The sequence below is a fragment of the Rhinoderma darwinii genome, chromosome 8 (assembly GCF_050947455.1).
Source record: "Rhinoderma darwinii isolate aRhiDar2 chromosome 8, aRhiDar2.hap1, whole genome shotgun sequence".
In the NCBI taxonomy this organism is placed as follows: domain Eukaryota; kingdom Metazoa; phylum Chordata; class Amphibia; order Anura; family Rhinodermatidae; genus Rhinoderma; species Rhinoderma darwinii.
In genome coordinates this window covers 2,721,637-2,742,485 of record NC_134694.1, presented here as the reverse complement: position 1 = coordinate 2,742,485, position 20,849 = coordinate 2,721,637, and the positions used below count along the sequence as shown (strand labels likewise).

The 20,849-nt window shown below is 42.5% G+C and overlaps 1 protein-coding gene across 9 annotated transcripts in view; it reads left to right on the top strand.

The window, feature by feature from the left end:
- The window catches only part of LOC142659005 (collagen alpha-1(V) chain-like), a 286,189-nt gene that overhangs the window by 133,527 nt on the left and 131,813 nt on the right, over window positions 1–20,849 (top strand). For all 9 annotated transcript variants that reach the window (XM_075834646.1, XM_075834645.1, XM_075834647.1 and 6 more), the window contains 3 exons: window positions 4,334–4,501; window positions 12,266–12,479; window positions 19,518–19,680. In XM_075834646.1, coding sequence (XP_075690761.1) covers window positions 4,334–4,501; window positions 12,266–12,479; window positions 19,518–19,680 — 545 coding nt within the window. The remainder of the gene's footprint in view (window positions 1–4,333; window positions 4,502–12,265; window positions 12,480–19,517; window positions 19,681–20,849) is intronic.

Below are 20,849 nucleotides of genomic sequence, written 5' to 3'. Positions count from 1 at the left end.
TCCCCTATTCCTGGCATACACTTTGACTCCCAGGATAGAAGATCAAGGCTGTATTTATAGGCTCTACTACAAGTCACAGCTGTTAAGTTGAAGATCTTGAGATGTAGTTATCAGCTTCCAGAATTGACTTCTGTTGGGATGTCAGATTTCTTTGGACACAGGGACGGGGTTGAGATGGGATAATTTGCTGTTTATTTCATAACAAATATGAGAGCCTGTCACGTTTTGTATTGTGTTATTTGAGTGTAGATGTTCATGTCTTTTTTACCTGCCTAGGTTATGTAGTGATACATCCTTTGATCTCTATTGCTACAAAAATCTGTAATATTTTCTTCTCAGAAGTTGTTACAAGCTCAGTGACTTACAACCCCTGTAGGTTGTATAAATGGAGCCATATTAGTTGTCACTGCTTCCTCGATAAAGTTTGAGAGAATTTAAGTTAACAGAAATGGTATACATGGTTAGGCCTAATTCTTACAGACTGTGCTCACATTAAAAAGTATAAGAGCACGGTCCGTAAATGCAAATAGGACGTGTCCCCTTTTTTGTGCGGGTCATTTCATACGGCCCGGAAACGTACCCTTAAATATACGGGAAGGTGTCCTTGGCCGATAGAAATGAATGGCTCAGTATTTTTATATGCAACTACGGATCCATAATTACGGATAAAAATTTACTGTCGTGTGTATGAGGCCTCACTGGTGTATTTTATTTTGTTCTAATTCTTTTTATTAATCATTACATTCTTGTCTATGTATTAGGGGCAGTTCACATATGTCCGGCGTCCGCTTCAGTTTACCTCCGGCGTGCTGAAGAAAAGCCGGCCGCAAACGGATGCTAGAACGGATCCCATAGCGTCGGCAATGCTGTGGGCGGGGATTCCTCTGCTAGAGGGAGCTTCAGTGGTGCTATCTAGAGTACAGGGAAAGGAGGTGCTATAAACAGTGGGGGTGGCGCTATCTACAGGGAGGCACTGTGTGGCGCCATCTACAGTGGGTGCTGTGTGGTGCTATTTACAGGGGGGCTGTGTGACAAATCTACAGTGGGTTCTGTGGCATTATCTATGGGAGTGTGTGGCACTATACAGGGGAAGGGGGTAGGCTCTCTCTCTTGGCGCCGGCCTTGGCGCTGTACTGAATATGACACACGTGACATTACAATGTGTGTCAGAATTCAGTGTAGCGCTGAGGACGTAGCAGAGAAGGAGAGCCCTGACATGGTACACAAGTATCTAATCTATCATGTATCCAATCTATCAAAAGCTATGCACCACTCTGATAAAATTGTCATGTTTTCAGACCCTAGACTACCTTTTTGGTGGACGGCTGTGATAAATACCGTTGGTAAAAACGGATGACCACTAACGACAACTGATGGTTTTGTGGTAAAAATCGTGAAAAAGGCTGATGGCAACTGATACATTTTTGCATCAGTTTTTGCATCAGTTGTAATCACTTGAGAGACAAAAAAAATTGATGCTGATACAACAGATATATTCAAACGCACCCTTAGGGCCGGTTCACATCAGCGTTCGCTTTCCGTTCAGGGGGTTCCGTCGGAGGTTTCTGTCGTGGAACCCCACAACCGAAAGACAAGCGGAAACCTTTGCTTCCGTTTGCATCACCATTGATATCAATGGTAACGGAAACACTGCTAATAGTTTCCATTTGTCACCGTTGCGGCAGGTTTCAGTTTTTTCGACTGAATCAATAGCGCAGTCGACTGCGACGGAACCGCTCAACGGAAAGCGAACGCTGATGTGAACAGGCCCTAACTCTGTTGTTACAGTGATCTATGGCATGCAGGGTATTCCTAGCACTGTCACCCCTGCAATATTTCTGTCTGTGTTTATAGCTTGGGCCTCGCTGCCAGACTGATTCTGATGCTAGTGTGACAGATGTCACCTCACAGCTGAGTGTCCATGTCTGGGAAGTTTTCATTCACTGGGGCAGTGGGAATTTTGGCTTCTTGCCGTTGGGATACTGTGCACGCTTGTATGTACCCAGTAATCAAGCAGCTCCACAAGCACAAGTGCCCCATAACCTCCTGTTAGGTCTGTATCAATTGGTTTTTAATGAAGTGTAATGTGTCACACCGCAGCATTATATATGTTATTCCAAAAGTAGAATCTGTGTCGTCAGTACGTGCCTCAATTTATCATTTGTGTAGCAACTAGTGAACTTCCACTAAAATGTGTGCCCATTTTGCCCCCATTGGCTATCCATACCCTGCTTTACCCCATATCTTATGACAGAGGCTACAGAATGAGTCCACCGCTGACTAGCCTCATTCCTAAGTGATGAGTTTAATGTTAGCACTTGTGGATTGTATGTTTTGGCGCTATGCCCTGCACCATTACCTCATGCACCACATCGCCATGACGTAGCGATCCCCTGACTATCACATCGCAGCATTAAAGGGGATATCTCCTTTTTTCAATCATTTCAGGACTGTTGTCTATTTATTTTAGATCTTTAGAATGAATGATAAAAAACCCTCTTCCAGATAATAAGGTTAGCATGGGGAAAACACACACATAAAATCAGAATAAACTCCAGTCATATTGAATGTGACATTCTGTTATTTTAGAGATAATTAAGAGAGATGTTGCTTGCTTTAATACGTTTTGCCTCTTGATTGATGTGGTAATCTGCTTCATTGTTCCGCACCATGGAAGGTAACAAATAGTGGATGTCACAGGAAGCTTTTTAGTGCCAGAGATGTATTAATTCTCTGTTCCCAAGCTGACATTTCTCCTGCGTTATATATGTCTGCATTATACTCTGCACTCAGCCTCCCAGACGGCGCAGCAGGGAGAAGGCATCATTCAATGGCTTCATATCCTTATTAGTTTATGGCATTTAAACGAGTGCAAGGAAAAGTCCTGGCTTAACTTTTCTATGAGCTTGAATTGGGTGCCTGTACGCAAGTGGCCAAAGCCGTTTAGTAGGTTGGGTACGTTTTTTAAATTTAAGGCCCCATTCACATTCACTTTTTTTCGCCTATGTTTAGCGTATAAGCCGGGAAAAGCTCCTGACCTATGTGTTATATGGAAGCTGTGATGGATGTCTAACAGGGAAATTTGTCACCTATAGGCTATTATGTCTTCTGTTTAATATATAAGTCATGATTCCTATGAAAAAGCTGATGATCTATATGTTCAACTAAGGCCTGTGACGTATGCCATACAGTAACATAGATTACACCCAGATTCCCATGTTAAAAAAATATATACTATGTGGTATATAGTTTTTAATGAGATCCCGTTATATGGAATAGCTTAGTCTACTATACTGATGTATACCAGCCTGACGGAAGCCAAATGGACTCTCGTTTGGCCTCCGTTGGGCTAATGGGGCCCTATGGACATATTTAGCTTGTACACCGAGAGCTTTTGTGGTAAACAGGCTAAATGTAGGGCAAAAACGTGACGTGAGCAGGGCCTTACTTAAATGTTTTAGTTTATTGGTTTCCGCTGGGTCCAGAGACAACTTTACGTGTACACTAATTCCTCACAACTCTTAAGCCGGTGGATTTCTGATGACATACGATATAATTTATTGCTCGTTTGTCTTGTCTTGTTTGGCTACTATTCCAATTGCAGCATCTTATAATTTCTTATCTGACCTTCTTTAGCAAAGTTTTCCTGTGCATATTAAATACAGACACCAAACTTACTGGCGCCATACTTGATTTTCTCGTATTTTCTTTAAGTGATATGTTAATGCTCCCAGAATTAGCGCAATCATCTCTCTTTGCAGCTCATTCCACCTCTTTATCATGGTCATCTTCATTTTTCCCGATGTTTTAGAAATGCTGGTTACATTTTCCCACTGAATTGTGCATGTGAATTAATTTTTTTGATTGTGCATTGAGTCGTCTTTAGATGATAACTCGATGGATATATTTGACAGCCGCATTGTAACCAGAGTTATTACAGGACAAGAATGTAAAGCAGATAGACCTATGTTAATGGCATTGGCTATTTGCAGCTGACAGTCCTGTCAATAGGAATGACTTTATGAAGCCAACTGTAACAAAGCGATAATGCTGTGAACAAGGCCTTGGTCGAGTATTTCTTTTAAAAGAGATATAGTAAGAATGAGGTCTGAGGTGGGGACTCACCTCATGGTGGCCTCCAGAGAGAAGACCTCTCTAGGGAGAAGACATATTGCATAACTCATGCTTGTGACATGTTTGGCCTGTAGAGCCCTGGCGCCACCAGCTTTTCCTCTACCAACCTCATAAAATCTTTTCTTAGAGCGTGACAGAATTGTATGTCTATATGTAACTTATGAGTCTTACGTTTTCTTTCTCTCTTCTTCTTTCACAGGTGAACCAGCAGACATTTTGAAAGTTTTAGATTTTCACAATTTACCTGATGGAGTTAAAAAGACAACAGGGTTTTGTTCGAACAGAAAATCATCAAAGGGACCAGATGTGGCATACAGGGTGTCCAAAAATGCCCAGCTCAGTGCCCCTACCAAGCAATTGTTTCCAGGTAAGACCTTTGATTCTGAGATGATGGTGGGCACCGGGTTTTGTCTGTATGGTATAGAATTCATGGATGTGTAGGACCCAATAATTACTTAATTGAAATACTGGGGGAGATTTATTAAGACTAGCGTTTAATACAAGTAAGATGCAACATATTTATTAAGAGATGAATGCCCCCTAATAAATTCGTTGCATCTTTCGGCTGGCCGTGCGCCACAATTGTGGTGTAACAACCGCAGCGGTGCGCCATTCATTCCCTACTTCACCTCATCAGACATAAAATAAAAAATAAGTGTACTCGCCGTGTCGGCCCGGGCCTCTACCTTGCTACCCCTCACATAGGGAAATCCGTACGCCATGCCCCTTTTTACCAAAAGTGGCGACGTAAAATGCCCAAAAGTGCTGAAATGTGGGCATTTATTCTGATATTAAACCATTGGTTCCAAGGAATAATTTTTCCATTTTGTCAGGGTAATGGGTCGACCTCTTGTGAACTGCAGGTTGGCTTTAGAAGATAATTATTCAGCCTCATACCACCTACGTTTGCAATAAATCGCTGACCTTCTAATATTATAGCTGTCGATAACATAACCTTTCATTGAACTTCACTAAATAAAAGCATTTTTCCCTCCATAATTAGGTGAATGTGCTTTTGACCATGGTGTCCTCTCAACCCGCACAGCATTTCCACTTTAGAAAAGTTAATTTTAATAATAAAACGTCTGTCATTCTGATAACAAGGACAGGCTTTTTGTTACAGGAGCTGAACATTAACCAGTCTAAAAAAAAAATACAGCAGGTTCATTACACTGAGTCCCTTGAGCCCATCTTTACTCTAGAAAGCACTGTGAGATGTCCTGTGTTCCAGATTAGCGGTTATTACTAGATTTATAGTCTCTGATATCGTCCCAGAAGCTCCATTATTATCAAACAATATGGTAAAATGAACAAGTCTCTGTTACCAGACTTTTGCTTTATAGATAGAAAGTATTATTCTGCCTACTTAAAATTACACATCGTCCAAGTCCCTAATGGCAAAAGGCACACTAAGTTATCGCTGATCCTGAACTAAAAAAGTAGATGCAATGTTAAATACTTTTGTGTCAAAAAAGATGAAAGTATAGTAGGTATGATACCTTTATTGGCTAACCATAAAAATGATATATGCGGCTTTCAGAGCACACAGGCTCCTTCTTCAGGCACATTTACAAATGAATGCAGCACCGAACACAAAAAAGTAGATGACATATTTTATACGTTATCGATCTGTGTCAAATGTATATATTATAATAAAACTCTAAATCGTGAGAATGGCATAAAGGACAATAAAATAAATATCTAAAACTTGCCACAAACTTAACATTACTTTGCCCCTAGTCAGGAACCCTAAAGGTGGTGTCCAATTAAGAAAAGCCATTTTCATACACCCGATTAGTGAATTCTGAGATAATAGAGGGCGGTCCACTGTTCAGGATCCTCATCTCTTGTCCACAGTGGCGAGCGGTTACAGAGCGCGTCTCTGGAGAACCTGTCGTGTCCTACATTACACACAGACAACCCATTGATATGAATGGACACTGTAATGCTTCATCTCCCCTGTGGTGGCGCTGCAGGGAAAATGTACACTTAATGCCAGGTTTCCTCACAGATGATTACAGCTGATCGCTGGGTTTCTAGTAGAGGGGACACATTGTGATCAGCTTATTGTTAAGGGACCCTTCTAACAAGTAGGGATCGTCCTAAGCAGGGAACCATTTTAAAGAAAAAATGTCCAGCCTGGAACACCATTTTCTTCCCCCTAAATCTTTTTAAATACATTTTGAACTGGGCAGGTTGTATCGTACATTACTTATTAAATATAAAACCCTTATATTAAACCAGTAACTTTTAAACCCTTTAAGTTATTGAACCCCCTCGTCTGTCATGTTGTTTCGACTTTTTATAGTGATCAGTTTACTGAAAAGCTGAGTGACAACCAAAAGAGCTGTCTAAGGCCTCATGCACACGACCGTAAAAACGCCCGTTATTACGGGTCGTAATCACGACCCGTAATAACGGGCTCATAGACTTCTATTGGCGACGGGTGCCTTCCCGTTTTCTCACGGGAAGGTGCCCGTGCCGTTGAAAAAGATAGAACATGTCCTATTTCAGGCCGTAATAACGGCACGGACAGTCCATAGAAGTCTATGGAGCTCTCGTAATGACGGGTGGCTACATGTGTGCACCCGTCATTACGGCAGCGTTGCTAAGCGACGTCAGTAAATAGTCACTGTCCAGGGAGCTGAAAGAGTTAACTGATCGGCAGTAACTCAGCACCCGGGACAGTGACTACCGATCAGTATAAACCTGTAAAAAATAAAAATAAAAGACGTTCATACTTACCGAGAACTTCCTGCTTCCTCCAGTCCGGTCTCCCGCCCGTTGCCTTGGTGACGCGTCCCTCTCGACATCCGGCCCGACGTCCTGGATGACGTTTCAGGCCATGTGACCGCTGCAGCCAATCACAGGTCAATCACAGGCTGCAGCGGTCACATGGACTGCCGCGTCATCCAGGGATGTCGGGCTGGATGTGAAGAGAGGGAGGCGTCACCAAGACAACGGCCGGGTAAGTATGAATTTCTTTAACTTTTATTACAGAAAAGGCTGTCCCTTCTCTCTATCCTGCACTGATAGAGAGAAGGGGCTGCCGATCAGTGCAGTGCTATTTTGCCGCCAAAAACGTGCCCGTAAATACGGGTGGAATACGGGTGACACCGGACCCATATTTACGGGCACGGGTTCGTAAATACTGGTGCAAAACGGGTGGAATACGTGTGACACCGGACCCGTATTTACGCCTGTATTTACGGGTGGGAAAAAATACGGTCGTGTGCATGAGGCCTAAGGCTGTAATCCCGGTCTGTGACTATGGGTACGGCCGGCCGCAGACAATCATCCGCATTTATGGGCCGTGTTCCCATTATAAAGTATGGGAGCGTGCTCTGTAAAATAAAAAAAATAGGACATGTCCTATTTTTTTACTGACGCTTGCTACGGCCCGGACACCTCCCCATAAATATAAGGGAAGGTGTCCGTCGGCCATAGAAATAAATGGGTCCGTAATTATGGATAAAATCTTGTGTGCATGGGGCCTTATAGTTTTCACAGGGGTTCCCACCCTTCTTTTCCAGAATGGCAAATCTTTCTGCTGGGCAGTAATAAATCCCTGAATCTTGTATTGATCAGTTGCCATCCACGACAATAGACGACTCAAATAATTACATTTACTGGGGATTTTTGAAATTTGGGAGAAATGTTCTTAAAAGCTGGAATGTACATACATAGCATGGGGCACACGGCTAGTGGTAGATAAACACAGACAAGTTTCAACCTCTTGAGGAATGAGCAGCGATCTTCTTATCCTGATAGATGAGGAGGAGAAGTGTCCTAGCAGGTCCTCTGTGACGTGGCAGCCGCTTATCCTGGGAGGCAGATTACATAAAGAAAAGTCAGGTCACAGGGGCTTACAAACCTCCTCCTGAGAGCACTACAGAACAAAAGTGAACCATGAGAGCCCCCGGCACTTGTAATGAATGAATTAGAGTTCATCTCAAAGGAGGCACTTAGCATTGAAATACTCCTAATACATTGCAGCCTGTGAGTTATTTGTTGCAAACAACATGAGGGTTATTGAATAACATCCTCCCAGCTGCAAAACGTCATAATAATTGTAGTAATTGTTTAACACACAAACAAATACACGCAAACACACACACCTCGAGAGGGAAAATAAAGGGAAAGGTCCAAATGCAATTGGCTATGTTCACGTCATGTTTTTTGCCTATGTTTGACGCATAGGTAGGCTGTGACGGATGACTAAAAGGGGCATTAGTCACCCATAGACTTTAATGGTATCCGTTTAACGGATATGTCTTGAAAAGCTATGGAAAAGCTTCTGATGTATGTTTAACAGATGCCATACAGTGATATCCTATGCTCGAACACTCATGTTAAGGAAAAAAATATAAATTCCTTGTTTAAATTAGCATTTGCAACGTTTATTTAGTGATTCCGGCATCATTTTGATATTTTACGTTAGGCCTTTTATATTGCATTATACCACTCCATTCTTCCCTTATACCTATGTCCAGTGAATTTTTTTCCATATGTTTAGGCAGTGACATCCCTTGTGGTTTTGCAAAGTCTTTAATCATGTTGTTTCCTCCTCTACACATTCCATTTCTGTGTCAATGGGAAACATATGATTGGTGTCATAAACCCAGACAAAAATGTGTAGTGTATGCAGTATTTAACAATGCAAAAAAAAAAAAAGTTACAAAATTACCAAATTAGATGGTGGTTCCCCATATCATATGCATTAAAATGTGGCACAGCTGTCCTGTAGAGTCTCTGCGTACAGTTTGTATGTTCCCTCATGGTTTGCATGAGATTCTTCCAAGTCCTTTGTATTCCTTTCACATGGAGTTGGTGATCCTACGCTTAGTGTCCTTTTGTTGGAATTACTGCCTATACTGCAGGGCCACAGCTGGGAATTGAAATCGTCCACCACTGCCCTGCAAATACTTAAAGGGGTTTTCCACCTTCTGACAACTTATGACCTAACCTCCGGATAGGTTATCAGTACATGTTCTGGGGGGTCCGACACCCGGACTCCGCACAGATCAGCTGGTCCGGTGCCTTCGTACATGACGGAAGCAGTTGGCTCCGGCCACGGAATAGCGGCTGAGCTGCAGTACTTCAAGTGAATAGGAGCAGAGCTGCAGTTCGGCAGCACGGCCGCTGTGCTATGTACGGAGCCAACTGCTTCCTGCTCCGTACATAACATTATGTGCCATAACATCCGGTGCCCGCAGGCCACCGGAGCGGCTTAAAAGTGCGGGGTCCGGGTGTCAGACCCGCACCGATGATATACTGATGACCTATCCGATGGATAGGTCATCAGTTGTCAGAAGGTGGAAAACCCTTTTAAGCAAATTACACTTAGTTATACTCATATATACTCATATAGTTATACTTGTACTTAAAGTGTAAATAAACTTTCAACAAACTTCTGACATGTTATAGTGATATGGCAGAAGTTTTGATCGGTGGGGGTCAGAGCACTAAGACCCCCCACCAATCGCTAAAACGAAGCAGCCGAAGTGCTCGCTGAGCCGCTTCATTTCTGATCAGCTTTTTTCGGAAAGCCGATGTAACTGAACGGGCCCATAGAGTCTGTACACTGTTGCAGAAAAAAGCCGATCAGAAACCAAGCGGCTCACCCGAGCACTTCTGCCTCTTCGTTTTAGCAATCGGTGGGGGTCTCAGTGCTCGGACCCCCACCGATCAAAACTTCTGACATGTCACTTTGAGATGTCAGAAATTTGTTGAAAGTTTACTTACCCTCGAAAGTTTTTCTAAAAAGCAGAAATACCTAAACTTCAGCATGAAAGGAATGTCTAAGAAAAAAAAAAAATCTATGTCTTTTCTCTCACAAGGACTTTCTTGTCTAGTCACAATTGCACTTAAGAAAAAGGTAAAAATACTCTCAATGCCTTAAACCAGAGCTCAAAGCATTTTTCTTTTAACTTGTATTTTTATCATGAGTAACAACATGCCCTGTACAGGTCAATGACATTACACGTCAATGTTACATGGCTCTCAGTTCTAGTAATATTATCTTCCATAAGGGGGCCATAACTTTTGTCTATTATTTCGAGTTGCACCTCTGGTCTAAACTGATGGAGTTTGTCAAATGTATTTTCTAAGACAACCTCTCATTACTGTATGAGTTTGTTAATAAGGTCATGCAGCGGATAATATTCTCCCTTGAAGGGTCTTGTGTCAAGTGTCTTGTGGAATTGCAGAAATTCCAGATCATTACAGTAGGTCAACGCTATAGATTTTTTTTTTCTTAGACATTCCTTCCATGCTGAAGTTTAGGTATTTCTGCTTTTTAGAAAAACCTTCAAGGGTAACTAAACTTTCAACAAATATCTGACATCTCAAAGTGACATGTCAGAAGTTTTGATCGGTGGGGGTCCGAGCACTGACACCCCCCCCCCCCCACCCCCCACCGATCGCTAAAACGAAGTGGCAGAAGTGCTCGGGCCCCCTTATGGAAGATAATAAGATAATATTACTAGAACTGAGAGCCATGTAACATTGACGTGTAATGTCATTGACCTGTACAGGGCATGTTGTTACCCATGATAAAAATACAAGTTAAAAGAAAAATGCTTTGAGCTCTGGTTTAAGGCATTGAGAGTATTTTTACCTTTTTCTTAAGTGCAATTGTGACTAGACAAGAAAGACCTTGTGAGAGAAAAGACATAGCATGACCTTTGTACAGTATATAACTGGTCAACTAGACATAGGATGCCTCAAACACCAGTCATGACATAGGGTTAGGATGGCAGAAAGGAAATGTAAATACACAAGACATCCTTAATGGCCATTTACAATGGCCAATGATCGGGTGAATGAGCGTTCCCGATCATTGGCCTATGTAAACATGTCAACAGTCAGACGACAAACGAGCAAACACTCATTTATCGACTGATTGTATCTTTTATGCAGCCTATAAAATTATCGATGTAAACAGGGCATCAGCCTCATGCAATCTGCAGTTTGCTTCAGACCGTGTAATAGTGGCTTTAATCACGCGCAGATCCACCTGTTATACCCTTTAGTGTAACTTATTAACAGGGATGCTTCCAGTTTAAAGGCATGGTGTTGCCCTAAAAACATGTTTTTTTTTTAAAAATTAAACATTTAGTGTGTGGGTGATTAAACATTGTTCAAATTTTTTTTTTTTTTTTTGGCACGAGCCATGTAATATTATAAATTATTTCTAATTTATAATACTACCCATTTTTGGCCACTAGATGGGGCTGTTCCCAAAATTGCAGCATTGCAACATTGGGTTAAAAGCCCTCGCTCTAGTGAGCTCTCAGCATCCCCCCCTCCTTTATCCTGGCTAGTGCCGGGATAAACGAGGGGTTTGAAAGGTTTAACCTGCTACACTGCGTGTCGCCATTTTTTGAGGTAACCCACAGTGTAGTAGGTTTACATATAGTAGTAAACACACACAAACACTAACATACATTGAAATCTCTTACCTGCTCCTGCCGCCGCGGCTCCCTCTGGCCCGTCCGCTCCGTTTGCTGCCGCTGTTCCATGTGCACAAGTCCGGAAGCCGCGACCGGAAGTAGTAATATTACAGTCCGGCCGCGACTTCCGGTCCACAGGAAAATGGCGCCGGACGGCGCCAATTTCGAATAGGACTGTGTGGGAGCGGCGCATGCGCAGTTCCCACACAGACGCCGTACACGGACGTGAATGGGACGGGAGCCGTTCACAGTCCCTATGGGACTGTGGCTGCCGTACTCCATGTCTGTGTGTGTCGTTAATCGACACACACAGAAATGGAACAAAAAATGGCAGCCCCCATAGGGAAGAAAAAGTGTAAAAATAAGAAAAAGTAAAACACAAACACACAAATGAATAAAAACGTTTTTATTAAAGCACTAACATCTTTAACATATAAAAAAAATTATTTGCCATGACACTGTTCCTTTAAGTTCGGCCCTTCCTGTCAATAGGAGGCATTAAACTTCAATATACTCTATGAAAGTTAATGAATGGCCAAAGACAAGGTCATCACCACCATGAAACATACGTAACCAGGTAACCATGTGATGAAATGCCAGTCCTGACCTTCATCTACTTGTCAACCACCAATCACTGATGACGGATACTGATTAATGCTTTGTATCTTTCCCCACAGATACCCCATTTCCAGAAGATTTTTCCATTTTGATAACTGTGAAACCCAAAAAGGGAAGCCAATCTTTTCTGCTGTCCATTTACAATGAGCAAGGCATCCAGCAGATTGGAGTGGAGCTGGCAAGGTCACCTGTGTTCCTGTTCGAAGATCACTTAGGAAAACCTGGCCCTGAGGACTACCCTCTCTTTAATGGCATTAACCTTTCTGATGGCAAGTAAGTAAGATCAAAGATAAAAAAAAAAATAGAAGACTTAAAAAATTAAATATATATATTTTTTTCCATATTTTTTTTTTTTACATTATACAAAATTCAATCAAAAAGCACCTTCTCTTTAACCCTTTTACAGCCAAGGACGTATGTAATACATCATGACTTTAAACGTGACTGGAATTTAGGGCCTAGAGCTTTTAGATCTAGATTACATATTTAAGCCCAGAATATTCGCTTTTAAATGAGACTAGGCTAGGTGCAATATTCAGGGAGCAACACTCGTTTAAAGTCGGGCTTAAAGGTGTTTTCCAGCTTCTGACAACTGATGACCTATCCACCGGATAGGTCATCGGTACATGATCTGTGGGGGTCCGACACCCGCACAGATCAGCGGGTCCGGTGCCTCCGTGCATCGGACGTACATGCTGGAAGCAGTTGGCTCCGGCCACGGAATAGCGGCCGAGCTGCAGTACTTCAAGTGAATAGGATCAGAGCTGCAGTTCGGCAGCGCGGCCGCTATGCAATGTACGGAGCCAACTACTTCCTGCTCCGTACATAACATGTGCAGCAACATCCGGTGCCCGTAGGCCACCGGAGCGTCTTATCTGTGCAGGGTCCAGGTGTCAGACCCGCACCGATGACATACTGATGACCTATCCGATGGATAGTATCAGTTGTCAGATGGTGGACAACCCATTTAAAGTCCTGGCTCTGTGACACTATAATGTGGGGGAACCTGCAGGTAATGTCAGGAAGAAAGAACACAGCTTGTTACTTTCATCTCTCCCCCTGTACAGCCTCCTGTGACCCCAGCGGGTGGGGGAGTTATATAGGAACTTTTTTTCTTATTATAACCCCCTCTTACCAATCATATAGGATATGTGTTCTCACTGTCGCATTAAGGGGCTTTTCGTTTTTTATTTTTTACCTACTACAGGGGTGAGAAGAAGAGCGGCTTCATATCTAATCACTCCCAGGACAGTTGTCGACTCTGTGACTCGAATGTTTACGATCAGTGGCGGATTAAGTAGACAATGGGCCCTGGGCTGTTACCAAAACTTGTGCCCCCCTTGCGCACCGCCGCCCTGCCGTGCCGTAACTATTCTTAACACTACCTTTTTGGGCAAGCATTAACAAATGGGTGTTACGGATTCCCCTTGTCACGGGGCTGTATCCCTACATACTGACAGTATCACACTGTGCAGGGACACATCCTCCTGACAAGGGGAATTGTCTAGCAGTCCTGGACTGCAGAAAGGCTTTTTGTGAAATACAAGGATTTCCTATAATAAAAATGTCAGGAGAGGTGACAGATTCTCTATAAATCTAGTGACTCACATGTGACGACGTCTCAGATTCTAGACGTTTTTTTCCTCTTTTCTTCTCCATCCGGTCCAGAGCACATGACTACTTCTCCCGGCCATGATTGATTTCTGCAGAATTTGCCACTCAGATGTCTTGGACTCCTCACTTTTCCAACATTTCCACACCTATAAATGAAAATAAAGTTATCATGGTGCCACATACTGTACCCCTAAATATAATAGCACCAAACACTGCACGCCGAAATATAATAATACCACACACTGTAAAACACCACATACACACAGCCCCCTGTACATAGTGCCACACACAGCCCCCTGTAGATAGTGCCACACAAAGCCCCCTGTACATAGTGCCACACACAGCCCCCTGTAGATATTACACACCACCCATAGATAGCGCTACACACAGCTCCCTGTATATAGTGCCACACACAGCCCCTGTAGATATTACACCCCCCATAGATAGCGCCACACACAGCCCCCTGTACATAGTGCCACACACAGCCCCCTGTACATAGTGCCACACACAGCACCTGTAGATATTACACCCCCCCCATACATAGCGCACACACAGCCCCCTGTAGATATCACACATCCCCCCCCCATAGAGAGCGTTACACACAGCCCCCTATAGATACAAATGAATATCCCCCCAAACGGAAATCTTTAGCAAAGTTTCCATCACCATTGAGATCAATGGTGATGCAAACGGAAGCTAAGGTTTCCATTTGCCTTTCCGTTGAGGGGTTAACCAGACGGAACCCCTCAGCAGAAGGGCAGCGGTGATGTGAACAGGGCCTTAGATACAGGGCCCTAGATACAGGGCCCATGTGCATGTGTGATACTGTCTGTTGCACCCTGTATCTAAGCCTAATGTAGGCTTAGATACAGGGTCCTGCAGACAGTATTCTTATGCAGTATAAGCTGGGGCCCTGTATCTAAGCCCAACACACGGTAGGCTTTAAAGGTTGTCCAGTCCCTAAACATTTATGGCCTATCCTCAGTATAGGCCATCAATAGCTGATGGGTTGGGGTCAGACACCCGGGACCCCCGCCAATCAGCTGTTTTGAAGGGGTTGCAGCCGCTCGTACGAGTGCTGCTTCCCCTTCATTGCCCTCACTTGCTCACACTGTGAATAGCTGACACATCCTTGTCGGCGATTCAGTGTGAGAAAGTGACCGGAATGAAGGGGAAGTAGCGCTCGTACGAGCGGCTGCAACCCCTTTAAAACAGCTGATTGGCGGGTTTCCCGGGTGTCTGACCCCAACCCATCAGCAAGACAATAAAATTATACTTACCTCCTCTTCGGCCGCAGGTCCTCACTCCATCAACTGTCGGGACACTGTGCGCGGCGCATAGCATCGTGACGTTATGCGCTGCGCACAGCGCTGTGACGTCAGAACCTCCGATGCACTCCAGGAAGAGCAGGGGTAAGTACTGTCAGTTATTATAGTAACAGGGGCCCGTGTAGTTTATTACATAGGCCCCAGTTACTATAGTAACTTTTCATTGATGTGTGAATGTGGCGGCCACTAGCACCGGGGCCCCCTCCGGTGCTAGCGACGCCACACCGGGCATGAGGGGGGCCGTGCAATCATGTGTGGTTCGGTCGGCCATGTGCCCCCCGGGAGCCTTGGGCCCCGGGCGGCCGCCCGAACCGCCCTAATGATAATCCACCACTGTTTACGATATCTGAACCGCAGAGATTTTGGTCCATTCAGTTCTGGTGATTATGTGAAGATTTGTGCATGTAGACATAGGTATTAGTCGGTTAAGGTTATGCCAAACTTTTATTTTAAGGAGCGGTGTTGTGCCTCTCCGTCACAAACATACATTTTTATGGGGTTTTTTTCCGGAAAGTTACACTTTGATGCAAAATTACATGAAGGCCACTATGATTGTAAAGTGCCGGTTGGCATTTTCACAGTGTGCCAGGTATCTACTCATAGAAATACTATGGCTACGGTGGTATAAGATGATTATTTTCTTTTTTATTATTTAGGTGAGTTATTGCCAAAAGGGTTAAACTCTGTTGCCCTTTTAACTTGTAGAGAGTTTTTTTGTTGTGATGGCCTTTTTTTTGTTGTTGCTGGCACCGAAAATGTTTTTACCCCCGGGCATCCACATTCCAATAGTATATTAGACTCATTAGGAGGGATCGCTGTTAAAATGTAGCTCCATTAAGAAAGCTTCAAGGTTCTGAGTATCATTATCAGATAGAGTTTCAGCTGACTGTGGACATTGATGGGTCCATGTCCTTTACGGTAATTACACCTGGGGTATCCGAGTCCTCGTTATCCTTTATTTTGTGGAATACATGACAGAGAGGGCATAAAGATTTTCAATTTCAATCATCATTAAACTGACCAGGTTATTGGCAAAACAACAAAGTATATTTTGCAAGGTTCACGTCTACCCGATAGTGTTTAGCACACTCATTGTGGAAGTACCGTAAAGAACATTTATATCCATGTGAAAGTGATTTACAGAGTTTTTACAAAAGCAAATTAGACGTCTCTCCTTCATCTGATTAATCTCCGAGGTCTATAAAGTTATTTATGGTTAATGACTGATTTTACAACAGTCATAGGAGAACTCTGGAAAAATAAGAGTATTCCTATTGTAAATACTCAGAGTCCCTAATAAATAATGTGTAAGCTGGACTGTTGGCTAAGCAACAGAAGACAAGGTCTGTGAGTGACAAAACCGGATTTGTTCAGATCCAGTGTTACGGACATAGATGGCATGGGAAGAAACACAATTATAAATGTCTAGCAAAATATATAGTTTATATATAGAATAATCTACATGCAAAGTTGACACTTAGGATCAGTACAAGATAAGTAATGTATTTACTGAGTTATAGCCTGTATTACACTGTTTCCACTAACCACTGGCAGAATAGTGAGTGCAGCTCTGGAGTATAATACAGGATATAACTCAGGATCAGTACAGGAGAAGTAATGTAATATATGTACACAGTGACACCACCAGCAGAATAGTGAGTGCAGCTCTGGAGTATAATACAGGACATAACTCAGGATCAGTACAGGATAAGTAATGTAATGTATGTACACAGTGACTCCACCAGCAGAATAGTGAGTGCAGCTCTGGAGTATAATACAGGACATAACTCAGGATCAGTACAGGATAAGTAATGTAATGTATGTACACAGTGACTCCACCAGCAGAATAGTGAGTGCAGCTCTGGAGTATAATACAGAATGTAACTCAGGATCAGTACAGGATAAGTAATGTATGTACACAGTGACTCCACCAGCAGAACAGTGAGTTCAGCTCTGGAGTATAATACAGGATGTAACTCAGGATCAGTACAGGATCAGTAATGTAATGTATGTACACAGTGACCCCGCCAGCAGAATAATGAGTGCAGCTCTGGAGTATAATACAGGATGTAACTCCGGATCAGTACAGGATAAGTAGTGTAATGTATGTACAGTGACTCCGCCAGCAGAACAGTGAGTGCAGCTCTGGAGTATAATACAGGATATAACTCCGGATCAGTACAGGATAAGTAATGTAATGTATGTACACAGTGACTCCACCAGCAGAATAGTGAGTGCAGCTCTGGAGTATAATACAGGATGTAACTCAGGATCAGTACAGGATAAGTAATGTAATGTATGTACACAGTGACTCCACCAGCAGAATAGTGAGTGCAGCTCTGGAGTATAATACAGGATATAACTCAGGATCAGTACAGGATAAGTAATGTAATGTATGTACACAGTGACTCCACCAGCAGAATAGTGAGTGCAGCTCTGGAGTATAATACAGGATATAGTTACATAGTTAGTACGGCTGAAAAAAGACACATGTCCATCAAGTCCAACCAAGGGAAGGGAAAAGGGAAGGAAAAATTTCTACACATAGGAGCTAATATTTTTTTGTTCTAGGAAATTATCTAACCCTTTTTTAAAGCCATCTACTGTCCCTGCTGTGACCAGCTCCTGCGGTAGGCTATTCCATAGATTCACAGTTCTCACTGTAAAGAAGCCTTGTCGCCTCTGCTGCTTGAACCTTTTTTTCTCCAGACGGAGGGAGTGCCCCCTTGTTTTTTGAGGGGGTTTTACAAGGAACAGGATATCACCATATTTTTTGTATGTGCCATTAATATATTTATATAAGTTAATCATGTCCCCCCTTAGTCGTCTTTTTTCAAGGCTAAATAGGTTTAATTCTTTCAATCTTTCCTCATAACTTAAATTCTCCATGCCCCTTATTAGCTTCGTTGCTCTTCTTTGTATTTTTTCCAACTCCAGGGCATCCTTTCTATGAACTGGAGCCCAGAACTGGACTGCATATTCTAGATGAGGCATCACTAATGCTTTGTAAAGTGGTAATATTACATCCCTGTCCCGCGAGTCCATGCCTCTTTTAATACACGACAATATCTTGCTGGCCTTTGAAGCAGCTGATTGACACTGCATGCTGTTATTGAGTTTATGATTTACAAGAACACCCAGATCCTTCTCAACAAGTGAATCCGCCAGTGTAGCTCCCCCTAGGACATATGATGCTGCAGGTTGTTGGTACCCAGATGCATAACTTTACATTTATCTACATTAAACTTCATCTGCCAAGTGGACGCCCAAACACTTAGTTTGTTTAAATCTGCCTGCAATTCACAAACATCTTCCATAGTCTGAACTATATTACATAGCTTGGTGTCATCTGCAAAAATAGAAATAGTGCTATTAATCCCATCCTCTATATCATTAATAAATAAGTTGAATAATAGTGGTCCCAGCACTGAACCCTGGGGTACACCACTTATAACCGGGGACCATTCAGAGAAGGAATCATTGACCACAACTCTCTGGATACGGTCCTTGAGCCAATTCTCAATCCAATTACAAACTATATTTTCTAAACCTATAGTCCGTAATTTACCCATTAGGCGTCTATGGGGGACAGTGTCAAATGCCTTTGCAAAGTCCAAAAACACTAAATCCACAGCGGCCCCTCTGTCTAGACTTCTGCTTACCTCTTCATAAAAACAGATTAGGTTAGTTTGACAACTTCTGTCCTTAGTAAAACCATGCTGGCTGTCACTTATAATGCTATTTATTGTCACATAATCCTGTATATAGTCCCTCAATAGCCCCTCAAACATTTTCCCCACGATGGATGTTAAGCTTACTGGTCTATAATTACCCGGGGAAGACCTAGAGCCCTTTTTGAAAATAGGCACCACATTTGCCCTGCGCCAGTCCCTTGGCACTATACCAGTCACTAGAGATTCTCTGAATATTATGAAAAGGGGGACAGAAATAACTGAACTAAGCTCTTTAAGAATTCTAGGGTGTAACCCATCTGGTCCCGGGGCCTTGTGCACATTTATTTTATTTAATATAACTCAGGATCAGTACAGGATAAGTAATGTAATGTATGTACACAGTGACTCCACCAGCAGAATAGTGAGTGCAGCTCTGGAGTATAATACAGGATGTAACTCAGGATCAGTAGAGGATAAGTAATGTAATGTATGTACACAGTGACTCCACCAGCAGAATAGTGAGTACAGCTCTGGAGTATAGTACAGGCTGTAACTGAGGATCAGTAAAGTAAGTGATGTAATTTATTTGAACTGTTTATTTAGATAAATTCTGTATGTAAACTGTACATTTGTGTCTCAAGGTGGACCCTTACAATGTAGACATTTTGACGCTTAACCTTGTCTCTATAATGCAGGTGGCACCGGATAGCAATCAGCGTCCACAAGAAACAGGTCTCACTGGTTCTGGATTGTAAGAAGAAGATGCAAAGGCGTCTTGACCGCAGTGAACACTCCATCATCGATACCAATGGCATTGTTGTGTTTGGGACCAGAATCTTAGATGAAGAAGTCTTTGAGGTAAGCCGTTCTAACATCTTTTGTTTCCTTTTTTTTCTGAATCCAGAGGATTTTCAAGTTTGTTGACGATGTGTTTTAAACAAGCTGATTTTGGCAGAATGAATGACTTGAACATATCCGACTGGAGAGAAAATGTAAATTCCATACTTGTGTTGGAAAAATTTACCAGGTCTTCCAAGGAGTTTGAGATGGTTCAGAATACACAGTCTTAAGCCAGGAAGCGAGTGCGCTACTATGTACACTGATTTCTAGCTGACTTTTATGTGGGTTTTTTTTTACAGAGAAACGGCAGAAACAGATATTTTAGTATACATTTAAAAGTCTGTTATTTTAGGAGACATGGAGTGCTCCCAAACACAACGAGTCCTGTGTTACATCACTGTATTATATTGTAGCTAGTAAACTTCATAACCTTCATAACGTACAGTGAAGAAGAGCTCTGGGTTTAACTTAAAAAGTAAATAAGTGAACCCTGAGACCTCAGAGCCCTGAGAAAGTTTTTTGGGACCTCAGAGCCCTGAGAAAGTCTCTTCTATCATTGTACACTTGAGATGGTCATAACAGGGATATGGTATTTTATAAAGATATGTTTTGGGCTTGTTTAATTCACCCCTGAACACAAAGATGTGCAGAATTTTATGAGGAGTACTGTAGCTTATTACCGCCAGTAAAAAAAACAAGCTAAACCAGTATAATAGGAATAAATGGCAGCCGATGTACTACGCAGCCTAGAAAATCTAAAGATTGATGATGTTTGAGTAGATTTATTGCAATTGAATGCGAAACAACCGATTACTCCATTTATTTTATGCAATCATTGTATATAGGTCCTTGTTTGACCTATTATCCTGACAATATCGGATGTCTCTTATGTTACAGAAAATGGGTGTAATTTAGTAAAAGCTTTACGCACTCTAGTGGTGTTAAAAATGTTCAAATTAGAGATTTTTAATAGGTAAGTGCTTAGGTCCTTTTACACAGGCGGATGATCGGCCAAACAAGTGTTCATACCTCATCATTGGCCCTCGTAAACATGGCAGCAAACAGCTGGCAAACGCACATTTGTCGGATGACTGAATCTTTTATGCAGACATTGTTTGTTGGCAGCATATCTCCCCATCTAAATAAGGGAAATGCTGCCGACAAGATGCAAACTGTATGGATATGAA